This window comes from Opisthocomus hoazin, chromosome 7 (assembly GCF_030867145.1).
Source record: "Opisthocomus hoazin isolate bOpiHoa1 chromosome 7, bOpiHoa1.hap1, whole genome shotgun sequence".
NCBI lineage: Eukaryota > Metazoa > Chordata > Aves > Opisthocomiformes > Opisthocomidae > Opisthocomus > Opisthocomus hoazin.
Genome location: NC_134420.1, coordinates 2,063,076 through 2,079,747, shown reverse-complemented (window position 1 = coordinate 2,079,747; position 16,672 = coordinate 2,063,076). Strand labels below are relative to the sequence as shown.

Below are 16,672 nucleotides of genomic sequence, written 5' to 3'. Positions count from 1 at the left end.
GTGTAGCATGGCATAGCATAGCCTCACATGGCATGGTGCAGCGTGGCACGGTGCAGCATGGCATGGCATGGCATGGCAGGGCATGGTGCAGCACAGCACGGCATGGTGTGGCGTGGCATGGCGTGGTGCAGCAAGGCGCGGTGTGGAACGGTGGAGCATGGTGTGGCATGGTGCAGTGGGGCATGGCATGCTGCGGGATGGCACGGCACGGTGCGTCATGGCATGGCGTGGCATGGCATGGCATGGTGCAGCAAGGCATGGTGTGGCACGGCATGGCATGGCATAGCATGGCATGGCATGGCATAGCATGGTGTGGCATGGCATGGTGCAGCAAGGCATGGTGTGGCATGGTAGAGCATGAGATAGTGAAGTGTGGCATGGCATGGCACGACATGGCATGGCATAGCATGGTGTGGCATGACATGGCGTGGTGCAGCAAGGCATGGTGTGGCATGGTGGAGCACGGCATGGCATGGTGAAGTGTGGCACGGTATAGCATGGTGTGGCATAGCATGGCATGGCATGGTGCAGCAAGGCGTGGCATGGCATGGTGGAGCACAGCACGGTGAAGCATGGCACGGCACGGCACGGCGTGCCACGGCACGGTGTGGGTGCATCAGCTCCCTTGCAGGAGCCGGCGGCACGGCCAGCGCCCGGCACAGGCGCTTCCTGCCCCGGTGCAGCGATGCCGCTCGCCTCGGCCGGCGACCGCAGGCGGTGGCGAGGGTGGCGGTGCCACCGGGGCAGAGCCAGCGCAAGGTGGCGAGGACAGGACGGAAGCAGCCGCTGGCACGGGGAGGTTATTTTTGGCCGGGACCCCCCACCCAGAAACCCCCCCAGCTCTCCCTCGGGTGCCAGCTCCAGGTGCCCCGGGCTCTCACTCGGCCATGCCACCGGGGTACATTGACCATCGCCGGGCGCATTCACCACCCCGCCGGGCTCTGCGGGGATGGGGGGAAGCGGGGACGGGGTGGGCACCGAGCCCCCCCGGGGGTTTCTGTCCCCTTCGCCCTCGCCCTCCTGCTCGGCGGGACCCGGGGAGGCAGCTGCCGGGTTGAGACTTCAAACGAGCGCAGACGTGACGCAGAAAACCACAGAGGGGAGGAAAAACAGCCTGTTCCTGCCCGTCCCCCCCCTCGCCCGCCTTCCCCGGGCAGGGCGGCAGAGGCGGCCGTGCCCCCCCCCTCCCTGGCAGCCTCCGGCTCAGCCGCCAGCGCTGGGGCGGAGGAGGTCAGCCATGCCAACGGTGATGCCCACCCTGCCATGGAGGAGGTCAACCATGCCAACGGTGATGCCCACCCCACGATGGAGGAGGTCAGCCATGCCAACAGTGATGCCCACCCTGCCGTGGAGGAGGTCAGCCATGCCAACGGCGATGCCCACCCTGCCGTGGAGGAGGTCAGCCACGCCGATGGTGATGCCCACCCTGCGCCTGCTGCTCTTGCTGGGGGTGTGGGGTGAGTACGGTGGGGGGCTCGGCGTGGCGGAGGGGTTGGGGGTGCTGGGGGTCTGGCTGCTTCACCGCTGTGCCAGGGTGCCCTGGGGGGACCCAGCCCTGTTGTCGCCGGGGGTCCCTGAAACCTCATGGTGAAACCCCCCGAGCTTTCCCACTGCTGGGTGTGTTTTGGGGGGGCTCAGCCCCGTGCCATGGGCTCAGTGGGGTGCCCATCCCGGCTCACCCGTGGCACCGTGCCGGGGGTCCCATGAGCCCACCGTGGGCAAGCTCCAAGCACAGGGGGCTCGGGCCAGGCAGGGGGAGAGGGACCGGCGACCAGCGGCGAGCCCCCGCCGAAACGCCGGCAGCGAGGGCAACCTCGGCCGGGGCCACGCGGCTTCGGTCCCCCCAGCTCCGGGGGTCCCCAGGATGCTCATCGCCCCCCGGGAGGGAGCCTAGAGGTGCTGGGAGGGGGGACACCCCCCCACACCCCATCCCCATTCCCTGCCACCTCCCGCCGTCCCCGGCTGGCCCTTGGTCCACATGGCACCGCGCGGCGGTGACGGCGGGACCACCCGCTGCCCCTCCCCACCAGCAGCGACGCGAGCTAGTTAGCGGTAATTAGCAGCTGCCCTCGGCTGTATTTTATCAGCCATAATTACCCACTGGCAGACGGGTGGGCAGCCTGGCAGGTTGCACGAGGACATTCATATTTATTTATTTTAATTAAAGGGGTGAGGAGGAGGAGTGGGAGCAAATTCACCGAGAAAGCCCAGAAACGCTCTTTTATCGCCAAGGAAAAAGCCGGCGCGACCCAGCCTCCTCCTCCGGTCCCCGGGGACACGTGGCCAGCCCAAGGCTCTGTCCCCACCGCTGAGCTTTGGGGACAGAGGTGTCCCCCCAGCGTTCCACGGTCAGGGAGCTCCCGGCCGCCATCGCCGGCTCCTTCCCATCGGCAGCATGGCGGAAGGCTGGCCTGACCCCCAAAATGGCCTTTTTCCGCCCAAATCACCAGTGACAGGCCACGAGGCGGGAGCCGCTGCGCCGGGCTGGGGGGGTCCCATCGCCCCCGGGGCGAGGAGCAGGACTGATGCCCCATCCCCCTCTCTCTTGCAGCCGTCCCCGGCCACGGAAGAGACGTCCCGAGCCCCGGAGGTGAGCGTGCGTGGGGACCGCGCCGCGGCTTCGTTAGCGGCGTCTCACTGGTGTTCAGAAAACATCTAGGTCTTCAAAAAACGTGTAGATATGGCACTTTGGGACACGGTTTAGCAGGCGTGGTGGTGGTGGGGTGATGGTTGGACTTCATGATCTTGGAGGTCTTGTCCAACCTTATTGATGCTACAGTTCTATCTCGGCCACGGCTTCGTTAGCGACATCTCACTGGTGTTCAGAAAACATTGAGGTCTTCAAAAAAGTTACGGCACTTCAGGACATGGTTTAGCAGGCGTGGTGGTGGGGTGATGGTGGGACCTGATGATCTTAGAGGTCTTGTCCCACCTTAATGATTCTACGGTTCCATCTCAGCCATGGCTTCGTTAGCAGCATCTCACTGGTGTTCAGAAAATGTTTAGTTCTTCAAAAAGTGTGTAGATACGGCACTTCAGGACACGGTTTAGCAGGCGTGGTGGTGGTGGGGTGATGGTTGGACCTGATGATCTTAGAGGTCTTCTCCAACCTCAATGATTTTATGATTCTATCTCAGCTGCGGCTTCGTTAGCAGCATCTCACTGGTGTTCAGAAAACATTTAGATCTTAAAAAAAGTTACGGCACTTTGGGACACGGTTTAGCAGGCGTGGTGGTGGGGTGATGGTGGGACCTGATGATCTTAGAGGTCTTGTCCCACCTTAATGATTCTACGGTTCCATCTCAGCCATGGCTTCGTTAGCAGCATCTCACTGGTGTTCAGAAAATGTTTAGTTCTTCAAAAAGTGTGTAGATACGGCACTTCAGGACACGGTTTAGCAGGCGTGGTGGTGGTGGGGTGACGGTTGGACCTGATGATCTTAGAGGTCTTCTCCAACCTCAATGATTTTATGATTCTATCTCAGCTGCGGCTTCATTAGCAGCATCTCACTGGTGTTCAGAAAACATTTAGATCTTAAAAAAAGTTACGGCACTTTGGGACATGGTTTAGCAGGCGTGGTGGTGGTGGGGTGATGGTTGGACTTCATGATCTTGGAGGTCTTGTCCAACCTTATTGATGCTACAGTTCTATCTCGGCCACGGCTTCGTTAGCGACATCTCACTGGTGTTCAGAAAACATTGAGGTCTTCAAAAAAGTTACGGCACTTCAGGACATGGTTTAGCAGGCGTGGTGGTGGGGTGATGGTGGGACCTGATGATCTTAGAGGTCTTGTCCCACCTTAATGATTCTACGGTTCCATCTCAGCCATGGCTTCGTTAGCAGCATCTCACTGGTGTTCAGAAAATATTTAGTTCTTCAAAAAAGCGTGTAGATACGGCACTTCAGGACACGGTTTAGCAGGCGTGGTGGTGGTGGGGTGACGGTTGGACCTGATGATCTTAGAGGTCTTCTCCAACCTCAATGATTTTATGATTCTATCTCAGCTGCGGCTTCGTTAGCAGCATCTCACTGGTGTTCAGAAAACATTTAGATCTTAAAAAAAGTTACGGCACTTTGGGACATGGTTTAGCAGGCGTGGTGGTGGTGGGGTGATGGTGGGACCTGATGATCTTAGAGGTCTTGTCCAACCTTAATGACTCTATGGTTCCATCTCGGCCACGGCTTCGTTAGCGACATGTCACTGGTGTTCAGAAAATGTTTAGGTGTTCCAAAAACATGTAGATATGGCACTCTGGGACATGGTTTAGCAGGCGTGGTGGTGGTGGGGTGATGGTTGGACCTCATGATCTTAGAAGTCTTCTCCAATCTTAATGATTCTACGGTTCTATCTCAGCCATGACTTCATTAGTGACACCTCACTGGTGTCCAAAAAACATTTAGCTCTCAGCAGGCGTGGTGGTGGGGTGACGGTTGGACTTGATGATCTTGGAGATCTTTTCCAACCTTAATGATTCTACGGTTCCATCTCGGATGCGGCTTCAGTAGCGTGGCGGTCGCCGGACCTACCTCGGCTGGGAGTCCGGCTCTGCCGCGCCGCGGCGCAGCCCCACGGCACCTCCCGAGCCCCCCGCTTGCCCGTGCACCCCCCGACGCTCCGCTTCCTTCCTGCCCCACTTTGCGAGAAGCCCCGGCACGCCGGCGCCGAGCGGCACGAACCGGCAAGGGCTTTTCCAACCCCGGGTGGAAAAAAACGCCGCGGAGGGAAGGAAAGCCCCTAACCCCCCGCGCTTCCCCCCGCAGAGCCCAGCCTGCAGCTCACCGGCGGCGGCTGCCGCTGCGCCGGGATGCTGGAGGCGAAGTGGATGGGCAGGTGGAGCCGCGTGTGCCGGGAGAGCGTGAGCGAGGCCGGCGCGGACAACATCTGCCAGCGGCTGGGCTGCGGACCCCCCGCCGCCAAGCCCCTCCAGGTCGCCTTCGTGGGGGGGACGGAGCCGGGGACGCGGCTGCTGCGGTGCGTGAGGCCGGTGGGCACGCCGGAGGGGTGCCGCTGGGTGCCGGCAAACTGCACGGAGCAAGCCGTCCTCGCCTGCAGCGGTGAGCCGGGACCCCCACCCCGAGCCACCCCCCGTCTCTGGGGACCCACCGCCCCGAGCTGTCCCCCCCCCCTTCTCATTTCAGAGCCGGTGAAAACCACCCCCGAGCCCACGCCGGCGCTCCCCACCACCACCCCGGAGCCCGCCGGTAAGAGCCCCATCCCTACCCAACCCTGGGAGCGGCAACGGCCAAACCGGGGGGCACGCAGGGCAAAGCAAACTGCCCCCCCCCCACCTCGCCAGACCTCATTAACAGCGCTCGCAGCATCGGCGGGGCAATTAAGCCCCAAACGCGGAGGGCTGGGGGGCTTTCTGCTCAGTCACGGGGCTGTCGGTGACGGTGCTTTTCCCCCCCCTCTCCCCGTCCCTCGCCAGGACCCGCCAGGCTGCGGCTGGTGGACGGGGACTTCGGCTGCTCGGGCTTCGTGGAGCTGCACAGGCAGGGGGTGTGGGGGGCCGTGGCGGGCAGCCCGGGCGTTTGGCCACAACTGGCCGCCCGCATCTGCCGGGCTCTTGGCTGCGGCACCGCCATCGACGGCCACGGCGAGCCGGAGCGGGGAAGCCACTTGCCGGTGCGGTGGGAAGCGGTGGAGCCCTGCGAGAGCCGTCTGCTCCTCGACTGCTTCAACAGGACCAGCGCCCAGCGCGGGAAAGCGCCCGCCTTCATCATCTGCTCGGGTGAGAGCTCGCCCCGCCACGGCCCCTCGCTCCTTCCCCGGACCCCCGGCGCGCTCCGGGGCTGCGGGCTGCTTTCCCCGCCGCGGAGGTGGGAGAGCGGCAGCGGGATCGCTGGGCTGGATGCCCCCATCCACCCACTCCTCCTCTTCCTCTCCGACGTGCGAAGGCAAAACAGGAAATCTCCCCGGCGCGCTCGGTTCCCGGCAGCGGCACCCCCGGGGCGCCGAGCTTCGAACGCAGCCGGCGCTGCGAGTAGAAGCCGGGGAGTGAGAGCAGCGCGCAGCAAGCGCCGCGTTAGCACCCCGAAACCCGGCAAGAGCCCAGCACCCAGCCACGAGCAGCTCGGTGCCGGCTTGCTCCGGGTCCTGCCATCCGCCCGAGCTCGGAAGCCCACCCGTGGGATTTGGGGGCTTGATGGGCTTCCCACCAGGACAACTCAACGTGTGGCTGAGATGCCGTCAGCATCCCGGTCCCTGGGGAAGGAGGACCACGCTGCCCGGCGCGATGGCTCCCCGTGGGTCTGACCCCTCTGTTCCTCTCCCCCCCAAGGCTCCCAGCCCCAGGCCCTGCGGAGGCTGGCGGCCGGCCCCACGCCTTGCGAAGGGGACGTCGAGGTCTTTCACGAGGGGCGGTGGCGGGTGCTGTGCGACGACCGGGCGCGGCGGACGCAGTGGGGCAGGCAGCTGTGCCGGGAGCTGCGGTGCGGGAACCTCTCCGCCAGCATCGAGGTGCGGGATCCCCCCGCCACGGGTGTCACCTGCGATGTCCCCACCCTGCACCTCTGCCCCGCCAGCCTCGGGGCTCCCCGGATCTGCTCCCGGACCAGAGTCGTGTGTAAGCCAAGGGTGCCGGGTGCGGGTGACGGTGGGAGCTGGGCTTTCCACGCGTGAACGCCCAGGGAAGGGGCAGTGGGTGCGAGCTCGGGGCAGGGGATGGGGGAAAGCCTTGCCGGGGGTCCCCACAGCCCTCCCTGCAGGGTGGTGGGTGCTCCAGCTGCCGGCATCAGCCTCTGCCCGGGCGCAGCGGTCTCGTCCGGTGACACCCGTCCTCTCCCCAGGCCAGGACTCGCGGCCGCGTCCCACCGGCGCGTCGGCAGGGACCGTCGCCAGCATCTGCCTCGCCCTCCTCCTCTTCGGGGTCCTCCTGCTCATCTGCGGCCCTCCCGCCTACCGCAGGCTGATGAAGAGAAGTAGGTGACGAGCTCTGCATCCTCCCCTCCTCCTCTTCCTCCTCCCGCTCCGCCATCGCCGTTCATCCAGCCCTGCCGCTTCCCCCCCGCCCCTCCATCTCCTTGGGGAGGGGGTCCCCCCACCCCCATCTCCTCGGGGAGGGGGTTTGGGCGATGCCAGTGCTGTTCAGCCCGACGGATCCCCCCTGCCCCACTGCCCCCGAGCCTGCCCCACGCAGGGTGGGCGCAGAGAGGGGGGTGGCCGGCGAGCGGCAGGGGGGGATTAGGCACAAAGAGCAGGCGGAGGGTCTCGTGGGGATTAGCGGGCAGGGGGGATTATTCGGGATGGCATATGGGGAGGCAGCTGGAGGACACGGAGCTTGGGGCAGGGGCTTCGAGCAGCTCCTTGGAGAGACCCCCCCCCCGCAAACCCCTCCTCACCACCCGCCTCTGCCTTCCAGTCTCCAAAAAGAAGCAGCGCCAGTGGATCGGCCCCACAGGACTCAACCAGACGGGTGAGGAGCAGCACGGCCATGCCCGGGTTTGGGGTCGGCTGGGGGGGGGCACCACTCGCCCCCCGGCCCGCAGCAGGCGGAGGTGCGAGCGGGCTCACGCCCAGCCCCGGGCTCTCGCTCCCTGCCGCCGCGTTGACTCATCGGCGCGATACGAACCCAACCGGGAGCGCCGAGCCCCGGCGCGGGAGCGGGTCCTGCTTTTACTCAGCCCCTTTTCCCCTCCCGGGGCGGTGGGACGGGCGCTTCGCCTCGAATGCACTGCTGCAGCCCCCCACCCCCCCCAAAAAAAATCCTGACTCCTCTCCCACCGCCTCTCCCAGTCTCATTCCACCGCAACAGCACCGTCACCCCGCGGCCTCGGGCGGAGGGGCCGCGGGCGCAGGGGGGGGACAACGACTACGCTCAGCCCCCCCAGAAGAGCTCCCACCTCTCGGCTTACCCAGGTAAGGGTAGGAGGAGGCTGGGAACGGCTCCTCTGTGCTCCCCTTCCCGGGGCGAGAGCTTCACGGCACGGCGTGTGCCGACGCCGGACCCCCGGCGCCGTAACGAGCCGCGTCCGTTGAGATTTGCTTTTTTCCAGCCCTGGAAGGCGCGCGCAGAGTTTCCAACCCTCCGGACAACTCCTCCGACAGCGACTACGACCTGCATTCTGCCCGCAGAGTGTGACCCCCCCAGCCCCGTAGCCAGAGCTGGGGCACCCCCCTCCACCCCCAACCCCAACCCCGGTCCCCCCCGCCGAGCTGTCCCCCCGTTTGCCACCCAGCGCTGTCCCAGGGTGCTGGCGCAGGCGGCAGCGAAGCTGAGCGGCTGCCCAACGAGCGGCGTTTCTTGCGTTTTCGGCAAGCGACCCGGTTTCGGCCGCCAGCCACCCGCCCACCCTGCAGGCAGAGGTGGGATGCAGCGCCAGGAAGATAAATTTGGAGCACCCCCCGGCTAGCAAAAGCCGTCCCTGGGTCGGGGAGGGGGTTGAAGAAGACGAGCTTTGAAGGACCTTTCCAACCCAACCCCTTCCGCGGCGATGAACTGGTGGAAGGGATGACAAATACCCGCGCTGCTCCGCTCGGAGCCCGCATCCCCCCATGGGAGAGCTCCGGGGCTGACCGTGCCGGAGTCGGAGCCAAACCGGTCCATGCTCGGGGCACCGGGCACGCACGGCTCAGCTCTAACCCAGCCCCGCTCGGCTTCGGCTGCACCGAAAGCTTCCTCCCACTTTTGAGCCTCCCTCGTGGGAGAGTGCGAGGCGGGGTTTTTTTTTTTTTTCTTTTTAAGCTATTTGTACGCGTCGAGGAGGCAGCTGCGTCGCGGCAGGCTTCGTACCACGAAGCAGCCACGCCGACGGCCCTTCGGAGGGCCTTTCTCTCAAAACCAGGATAACCACACTCCTCCTCCCGCCCCGGCCGGGCTGACAGCCAGATCGGCCGCCAGGCGCTCCGATAGCGGGGCGCCGAGCTTCGCGACGACGGAGCCGCGGAGATGGCTGCGCTTGGCGTGGGACGGCGCGAGATTCGGGCGGGCGCGGAGAGCAGAGCACCGACGCGAGGAGCACGGGGAGGGCAGAAATACCGAGAACAAGTCAGATATTTAATGAGTTGTAATAAAACTGGGGTTTTTTTTCTAGTAATTATGTCTCGTTCTCTTCCTTCCAACGCCACCAGTGCCGTTCCTTCGACCAGGCACCTCCCAGGCGCGGGGGGGGAAACGCAGGACGGTGTCAGAGGAGGGGAGAGGCGGGCTGATGCCGAAGAGCCCCATGCAAACGGGCCCCTTAGGAAAGCTGAAAGCAAGAAAGCAAGGGGAAATGAGTGGGAAGAAGACGGTCCTGCAAGAGGGCGAGAGGTTTTTATTGACAAAACCGGGAGGAAGTCGGTGTACGGACGCCAGGGGGGGAGAAAAAGATCAATAGAAAGTGTCTGGATGCCCCGCCGTTTCCGAAAGCAACCACCGCCGTGACCCCGCCTGCAATTCATCAGCTTTTATTACTGTAATTAACCACAGCTACGGAATCCTTTCCATCAGACCCTACAGGCATTCGCCTTGCTCCAGTCCATTAGTAATCTTTCCTTATAAATAACTTAGAGGGATAGAGGCAGGATAAAGTGCTGAGCAAAGCAAATCCCCTTAACGTCCACCCTCCGTTCCCTAGTGTTTCCCGAGCGGGGGGGACCTGAGGCAGGCGGGAGCCTGCGGCCCCCCAAATAACCACGGGACAGCCTGGAGATACGGGGGGCTGCCGAGCCGCGGCGTTTTGCTCCGCTGGGCAGGAGGCACCGGCTCCCACCCCTCCCCGGGACGCGAGGCACGTGCCCCCAAAGCAGCAGCAGCCCCCCCGGCGTCGTGCCTGCACAGAAAACAGCCACGTGTTGAACTCCAGGGAGCTGCCAGCGCCTTGGAAACTTCGGGAAGACGGAGACAGCGCAGGCTGGGAACGGTTCCTGCGCCGGGTAGAAGCAGCAGCAAAGAGGTTTTTGCTCCTGGGAGCACCCAAACCCGACAGAGCGGGGAAAGGCCTCCGCACCAGCACAAAACCACGGCTGGATCTCGAGGAGCTCGCTCGCTGCTTCTCCCCGCCGCAACCAGTCCGGAACCGCCTGCAAGCCAGGCTGGCTCTGGCCTCTCCCTTCCAGGAAGATCCTTGGAAAGCAGGATTTGGCGCTGGAAATACCATCAGAGATTCCCACCGTGCCTCTCCAACGCCAGGAGAAAGGTCTGGAGTTAGGCCGCGCCGCCCGCCACCCACCCGGCAAATGACAGGGAGCAGCCTCTCCCGCTCGCGGACGAGGGGTCCGGCTCCGAGCGGCTGCCGCCGGCGCACAGCGTTCCCCGACGCCCCGCGGCGCTCACACCGGAGCCCCGGTCGAGCCGACGTGGCAGCGAACGCTTCAGCCCGCCGGCCGTCGTCGCCAACCCGGCCCAGCCTGCCCGCCCCCCAGCGCCGCTCCTCTCTCTTACCCCAGTTAATGCTGCCGCGCTGACGGGATGAAGAGCATCGCTCTCGGCTCGCTCTTCTTCCTCAGGCCGCAAAGGGAGGAGGGAGCAGCGGAGGCCGCTCCCCAGCAGTCCCGATTTAGTAGCCAGGCCAAGCGGGGCGCGGAGGGGTGGGAGGAGGGGGGTACCCGAAAGGCGGGGGGGGTCCAGGGGGATAGGGGGGCTGCGGAGCGACGGGGAAACTGGGGAGAGGCGGCTGGGTGGGGTAGGGGCACTGCGGCCTCCCCGCCCCAGGGGGGAAATAGGGAGGGTACCCGGGTCTGGGTGGCGGAGGAGAGGGGTGAGGGCCAGGGAACGGTGGGGGCTGAGGCGGGCCCCTGGATGGGGACCAGGGATAGCCCGGTGCCGGCGATGAGCCCGCCGAGGGGGGCTTGGGATACCCCGGTGCCGAGTCGGCACCCTGCGCCGGCGGGTAGCCGGGACCTGGAGGCGGCTTGTAGGGCACGGCGGGCTGCGCGCTCGGCTGAGAGGAAGCGACGTGTCCCACGGTGACCGGGGAGCCGGAGAAAGGAGCGGGAGGCAGAGCTCCGTGGGCCGTGGGGCCGACCAGCATGGCTGGGGCTGGGCTGTAGGGCAACGGGAAGGCCGGAGCGGCCGAGGGGAAGGGTTGTGGCTTCGGCGGATCTGCGGGCCCAGCGACGTCAGGAGGCGGCTGCCGCTGCTGAGAGTCCCCGCCGGGTTCCTGCGACGCTTCCGACTTCCTCAGGATCTCCTGCAGCTTCTCAACTCGGACCCGGCGCAAGTGGGACAACTTCCTCATCACGGCAAACCGCTCGAGGAACGTCTCCAGGGGCACCTCGCCCTCCAGGAACTTCTCGGCCATTTTCTGGAAGGGAAGACAGCCCCGGCATCAGCGCTGCGTCCCGCTGCTCTCCTTCCCCGTGCTCAGCTCAGGATTTACAACTCTCTCAGAGATACGCAGAGGACCAACGCACCACACGCGAGCAAACAAAGGGCAATCCAATTTTTTGGAGCAAAACCAGCAAACTACAAAGAGATAATCCTCGATTTAAGAGATTTGAGAGAGTAATTGCAAGTCCTTGAGGACTAATCGCTTTAGGTTGACCATGAGCCAGGAGTGTGCCCTGGCTGCCAAGAAGGCCAATGGGACCCTGGGGTGCATCAGGAGGAGTGTGGGCAGCAGGGCGAGGGAGGTTCTGCTCCCCCTCTGCTCTGCCCTGGTGAAGCCCCATCTGCAGTGCTGTGTCCAGTGCTGGGCTCCCCACTTCAAGAAAGATGAGGAGCTACTGGAGAGAGTCCAGCGGAGGGCTACGAGGATGAGGAGGGGACTGGAGCATCTCTCCTCCGAGGAGAGGCTGAGGGAGCTGGGCTTGTTCAGCCTGGAGAAGAGAAGGCTGAGAGGGGACCTTCAAAATGCCTCTAAATATCTGCAGGGTGGGGGTCAGGAGGACAGGGCCAGACTCTTTCCAGTGGTGCCCAGCGACAGGACAAGGGGCAATGGGCACAAACTGAAGCAGAGGAAGCTCCAGCTGAACCCGAGGAAGAACTTCTTCCCTCTGAGGGTGCCGGAGCCCTGGCCCAGGCTGCCCAGGGAGGCTGTGGAGTCTCCTTCTCTGGAGATATTCAAGCACTGCCTGGACGTGGTGCTGTGCAGCCTGCTCTGGGTGACCCTGCTTCGGCAGGGGGTTGGGCTGGGGGATCCCCAGGGGTCCCTTCCAGCCCCGACCATTCTGGGATTCTGTGAATTGCTAATGGAGTTAAACCTTCAGCTCACCTCAGACTCCTCTTCAATTTTCTGGCTTTCCACCTGCAGGAGATCCAGCAAGGTCTGAGGATGCATTGCTGCAGCAAATTTCTCTGGGGAAAACAAAGAGAGCAGCAAAGTTAAACACAAAACAGGGGAAAAAAATCATCGGCACGCAGCCCTGTCGCGCTCTCACAGGAGCGCCTTCCTGCCTTCGGAACTGCTGATGCGAGAGGAAAAGCGGAAGAGGAAAGAGCCTCAGGCACTGCTGCGCTAGAAGGGTTTTCCGCATCCTCGATCTGCCCAACTGAGTTTGACCGGGAAAACGGGAGAACACAGATTTTATATACTGCAGAGTCCTTTCTGCCACCCCGTTCAAGAGCGGCTCTGCTCCGACGGCAGGCGCGAAGCCACGGCCAAGGCAGGCAGGAGCAGAGGGAAGGACGTCGCACCAACTACAGCCCACGCTACTCCCTTGCGAAAGCGCGCGAGGCTCGCAGACGCTCACCCAGCTTCGCCTTTTGCTCTTTACAGCGCTCAGCCAGCTTCTGCAGCTCTTCGTATTTGTTCGAGAGGTCGGCGCGCCCCGTTTCCAGCGGCGCCTGAAACTTCAGGTTCTGCTCGGCCAAGCTCCGGTTGGCGGCCAGGGCCATCTCCCTCTCCAGCTGCAGCTCCTGAACCTGCGGAAGACGCCGCGACGGTGAGCGCGGGCAGAGGCCAGACCGCGTCGCCGGCGTCGCGCCGCCCCGCGCCCACCTCCTGGGACTCCAGGGCCAGGCGTTCGATCTCCTCGGTGTTTTCCTGCAGCTCCCGGAGCTCCTCCGCCGTCCGGTTCCACAGGGCGTCCATCCTCCCAGAGGAACCGCCAACCCCTGGGACGGGGAAAGGAAGCCCAATAACGACGGGTTTTTCTAAAGCCAGCTGCAAATAGGTACTAATCCTATCAGGGGTTTAAAAGCAGCTTTGCTGAGCTGCTTGGAACGGCTGAGCCAGAGAGGTTCCCCCCGTGCTATAAAGAATCAGCAAGACCGAGGGCAGAGTGTGAAGGAAAACGCAACACACCAACTCCTTCCTGCCTCAGCAACTGATTTTTTTTCCCTTTCCCAGAGTATTTGGAAGGGTTACTCGCGTGTGCCAGACAGTTTTGTCATGGAAACACCCACTCACAGCCACTTGATAGCACGGCGGCCCCCCCCTGACTCTCCAGCTCCAGCTGGATCCTGCTGCACCATCCCGTTCGGCCGAGCAAACCCCCCTGGATCTGCTCACAGCCGACCGCGACCCACGGGCACCGGTGGGGCCACCACCCCCTCCCCAGTCCCGCGGTTCCACGCTCCTTTGATGTGTTTTCTCTCTGTGGGTTTTCCTTTCTGGCTACGTGGTGCCATCATTTCCCTCACTTATCGCTGCTACCCTTAGAAAACATTCAGCAACAGCATTATTCACACGCGGCGCACTTGATCCGATGCTTGTGATTGTAAAAATTAGCAAAATATTATTAAAATCAGGGAAATAGTGGATTTGTCGCACCACATCTGTGACTTGTTCCAAGTAATCCAGGCTTTCTATTGATATTTAGCAAATGTCAGATGTTTGTGTCACAGGTTCCAGGGCGTGGGATGCAGCAACCCGGGAAGGCACGCAGACCCAGGTGGGAAGCACGGGAGCAGCGCGCTCCCGCCGCGAGGGAAAGGGCCATACCCGACGGTTGATGGGGATTTCGGCGGCGTCCTAATCGCTCCCGGCTCTTCTACCTCTCATCCGGGTCAGACATCCCAACGCTATCGCTGCGGGAACGTTGCGTCAGGCTCTGCACGGGACGCAGAACGACAAGCTAAGGCTCAGGGTTACCAAATCTCCTCGCCCAGGATCCAGCCAAACCCGTCCCAGGAGCAACCACCCCAAAGCTGGGAAACCAGCTCCCTCGCTGCGTACGTGTGGAAGCAACCTCATCACTCTGCACAAAGAAATAAACTCACGGAGGGGTTTTTTCGTTATTAATGAGGCTCGTGGAACGTAAGAGGGTAAAATTAGGAATAGTGGCGGAGGGAAAGCTCGATCCTGGGCTGGGCTGGCCCGTGGGAAGCATCCCAACGGCCCCCCAGGAGGGTGGGTGGAAGGAGCTGGGCTCCAGCACGGGGCAGGGGCTCTCGCCTCAAGGATCTCCCCCCATTTTTAGCAGCGTTCCGGTAAGACGCAGCCAGCGAGGCGAGGGTTTGCCTCTCCGAGGGGCAACGCGTGGGTTCTGGCGGCTCGGAAAGGCTGGGGGTGCCGTCCCCGGGTCGGGAAAGATACCCACCCCCCCCGCAGCGGTGCTGCCGGCCCAAGGCCTCCGCGTCCCAGCAACGAGCGAGGCGGGCACGGGGCCGCCCTCCCACCAGGATACGGCGGAGGCTGCTCCGCCAGCGCCAGGGGGGACACGGTAACCGGGAGGCCGAGGCCTACGGAGCCGGCTCCTGGTATGAGGCCTAGCCCGGCTTAGCACCGCCCCCCCCCCCCCGCAGTCTCGGCGGGTAACGGCTCCAATCGCCCACCGGAGGGGTCGCGAACGGCAGGGGCAGCGGCAGGCCGGCTCCGCCCCCCCTCGCGAGGACACCGGGAGCGACCCCGTTACCGGCTCCGCCGCCCGGCCCTCGCCGCCGCGCAACAGCCACCCTCCCGGCGCCGCGCTTCCGGCTTCCGGCGGGGGAGCGGAAGTGGGCGGTACCACCTCCAGGTAGGGGCGGAGGGGGGTGACAGCGGCGCCCCCTCCAGGCGGGGAGGAGGAGGCGGGTGGTACAGCCCGGCCGGCATCTTGCGGCGGCGGCTCTGGGCCTCTGTTGTGCCCGTGGGGAGAGGCTGTATGTTATAAATACGCTGTGTTTTTATAAATATTCTGCCTTTTTTATAATAAATACCATGCCTTTGCGTGCCGGAGTAGCTCTACTGGAGCTATGGCCTGCTCGAGCCTTCCTATCTTACCTGTTTATGCCACGCAAGGCCTGCCCTGACGCTCCGGTACCATCCCTCAGCCGCCTATGGTTAACTATCACCAAGTTTTGTACCTTTCTGGAAGAAATGTCAGTCTATTAAATGATTTTCTGTTATTATTCATCCATCCTGACTCCGGTCTTGATAGCTGGGTAAGGCGGCAGCGTTGCCTGAGCTGGAGCACGGCAAGCGGCAGGTCTGTCAGCCTCAGCGCTCAGCCCAGCGATGGTGAAGCAGGGGCTGCTCCTCCTGGTGAAACCTCATCCCCTCCCTGGTCACCCTGCCCGCCGTCGGCGTCTGGAGCGGAGAGGGCAGCTCCGCAGTTCCCTTGGCTCAGAGCCTCCGCGTGAGCCCTGAGCAGCAGCTGCTGCGTGGACACTTTTGTCTTCACCGGCTGGTTCAGAAAAGCAGAAAGCCGTGGAGTCACAGACAAAAGATGGGGTGAGATTAATCGTGGTGACAGGAGTTCAAAGGAGAGCGTTACGCCAAGGCTTAGCGCTGCGCACAGAGCAGGCAGATGGTCGAAATTCAGGCGTGGCGGGTTTGGGTTGGAATCATGGTGAGATTTGAAGCAGTTTCTGCCTTGACACGACCTCAGCAGTGCCTCGCACTCCAGGCCTCCCCCCGCCATTCGTGCTCTGCAGAGGTCTGAGAGCAAGGAGAGCCGCTGCAAAGCCACGCCGTTCTCTGCAGCTCGTCTCGTGCTGAGCGGCAGCTGCTGTTACAAGCACTCCAACGCCTGTTGTTTCGGGCGACTTGGAATTCTGTTGGCTGTCATCCTGGTAAGCCCGGCCCTGTGAGAAATGAAAATTAAATTAAAACTTCCTCGATGGGTAAAAGGATGGAGGCAGAATGAGGATGGAGGGGTAAGCGGCAGTAGAGGTGTGGCAGAGCTGGAGATGGGGGATAAGACTTGCTGGAAGTGCAAGGGAAGAGAGGATAGAGAGGCAGAGGAGGCGAGAGATGGAATACAGAGTGCTCAGCTGTGGGCTGAGACATCGCTGTGCCAGGGCAGTACGTACAGACCTCAGCAACATGCCAGAAATTCATAGAACGGCTTTTTTTTTCCCAGGTGGCATAGCTGGAACCAAGAGATAAAAGTGAATCCCTCTTGAATACCTGCCAGGGAAGTTCCTGTGCAGCACGAGACAGAGGAAGCTCTGATCCCATCACCCTCTCCACAAAGCCAGCCTCCGCTTTTCCACCTGTACACTTCCACGTTGCTGCAGACGTGAGCGGGGCTGAGGATTGTGTTGGGATGGGGAAAAGCTCCTCGCTGCCATGTGGGACAGGCTTGATGGGGCCAAACTTTTTCCAGTGGTGCCCAGCGACAGGACAAGGGGCAACGGGCACAAACTGAAGCAGAGGAAGCTCCAGCTGAAGATGAGGAAGAACTTCTTCCCTCTGAAGGTGATGGAGCCCTGGCCCAGGCTGCCCAGAGGGGCTGTGGAGTCTCCTTCTCTGGAGATATTCCAAGCCCGGCTGGACACGGTGCTGTGCAGCCTGCTCTGGGTGACCCTGCTTGGGCAGGGGGTTGGGCTGGGTGACCCACAGAGGTCCCTTCCAACCCCCACCATGCTGGGATTCTGAGGCGTGG

At 63.0% G+C, this 16,672-nt stretch overlaps 2 protein-coding genes across 5 annotated transcripts; one reads left to right on the top strand and one right to left on the bottom strand.

The window, feature by feature from the left end:
* The first annotated feature begins 1,212 nt into the window (after positions 1–1,212).
* On the top strand, positions 1,213–9,014 carry CD5 (CD5 molecule). Its single transcript, XM_075426793.1, has 10 exons — positions 1,213–1,457; positions 2,552–2,590; positions 4,762–5,055; positions 5,140–5,202; positions 5,430–5,732; positions 6,282–6,566; positions 6,790–6,921; positions 7,362–7,415; positions 7,736–7,858; positions 7,996–9,014. Exons 1-10 carry the CDS (start codon positions 1,238–1,240, stop codon positions 8,079–8,081), a joined length of 1,599 nt encoding a protein of 532 aa, XP_075282908.1. The 5' UTR covers positions 1,213–1,237; the 3' UTR covers positions 8,082–9,014.
* VPS37C (VPS37C subunit of ESCRT-I) lies at positions 8,994–14,791 on the bottom strand. 4 transcript variants are annotated; one of them, XR_012764581.1, is made up of 7 exons: positions 14,720–14,791; positions 13,807–13,915; positions 12,862–12,977; positions 12,614–12,785; positions 12,136–12,218; positions 10,365–11,226; positions 8,995–9,189 (listed from the first exon to the last, which is right to left on the bottom strand). XR_012764581.1 is itself a non-coding variant. In XM_075426794.1 (6 exons), exons 3-6 carry the CDS (start codon positions 12,952–12,954, stop codon positions 10,480–10,482), a joined length of 1,095 nt encoding a protein of 364 aa, XP_075282909.1. In that variant the 5' UTR covers positions 12,955–12,977; positions 13,807–13,915; positions 14,720–14,791; the 3' UTR covers positions 8,994–10,479. The 4 variants fall into 4 exon arrangements, 3 of the variants coding, with proteins under 3 accessions (XP_075282909.1, XP_075282911.1, XP_075282910.1); XM_075426794.1 differs by having other exon boundaries at positions 8,994–11,226; XM_075426796.1 differs by lacking the exon at positions 14,720–14,791 and adding an exon at positions 14,640–14,697 and having other exon boundaries at positions 8,994–11,226.
* Between the last annotated feature and the right edge of the window lie 1,881 nt (positions 14,792–16,672).

Coding starts and splice junctions, on each gene's coding strand:
- CD5 (XM_075426793.1), top strand. CDS start 1,238: ATGCCAACGGTGATGCCCACCCTGCCATGGAGGAGGTCAACCATGCCA. Junction 1,458..2,551: donor GCTCTTGCTGGGGGTGTGGG/GTGAGTACGGTG, acceptor TCTCTCTTGCAG/CCGTCCCCGGCCACGGAAGA. Junction 6,567..6,789: donor CTCCCGGACCAGAGTCGTGT/GTAAGCCAAGGG, acceptor TCCTCTCCCCAG/GCCAGGACTCGCGGCCGCGT.
- VPS37C (XM_075426794.1), bottom strand. CDS start 12,954: ATGGACGCCCTGTGGAACCGGACGGCGGAGGAGCTCCGGGAGCTGCAG. Junction 12,786..12,861: donor TGGCCCTGGAGTCCCAGGAG/GTGGGCGCGGGG, acceptor CGTCTTCCGCAG/GTTCAGGAGCTGCAGCTGGA. Junction 11,227..12,135: donor AAATTGAAGAGGAGTCTGAG/GTGAGCTGAAGG, acceptor CTTCCCTTCCAG/AAAATGGCCGAGAAGTTCCT.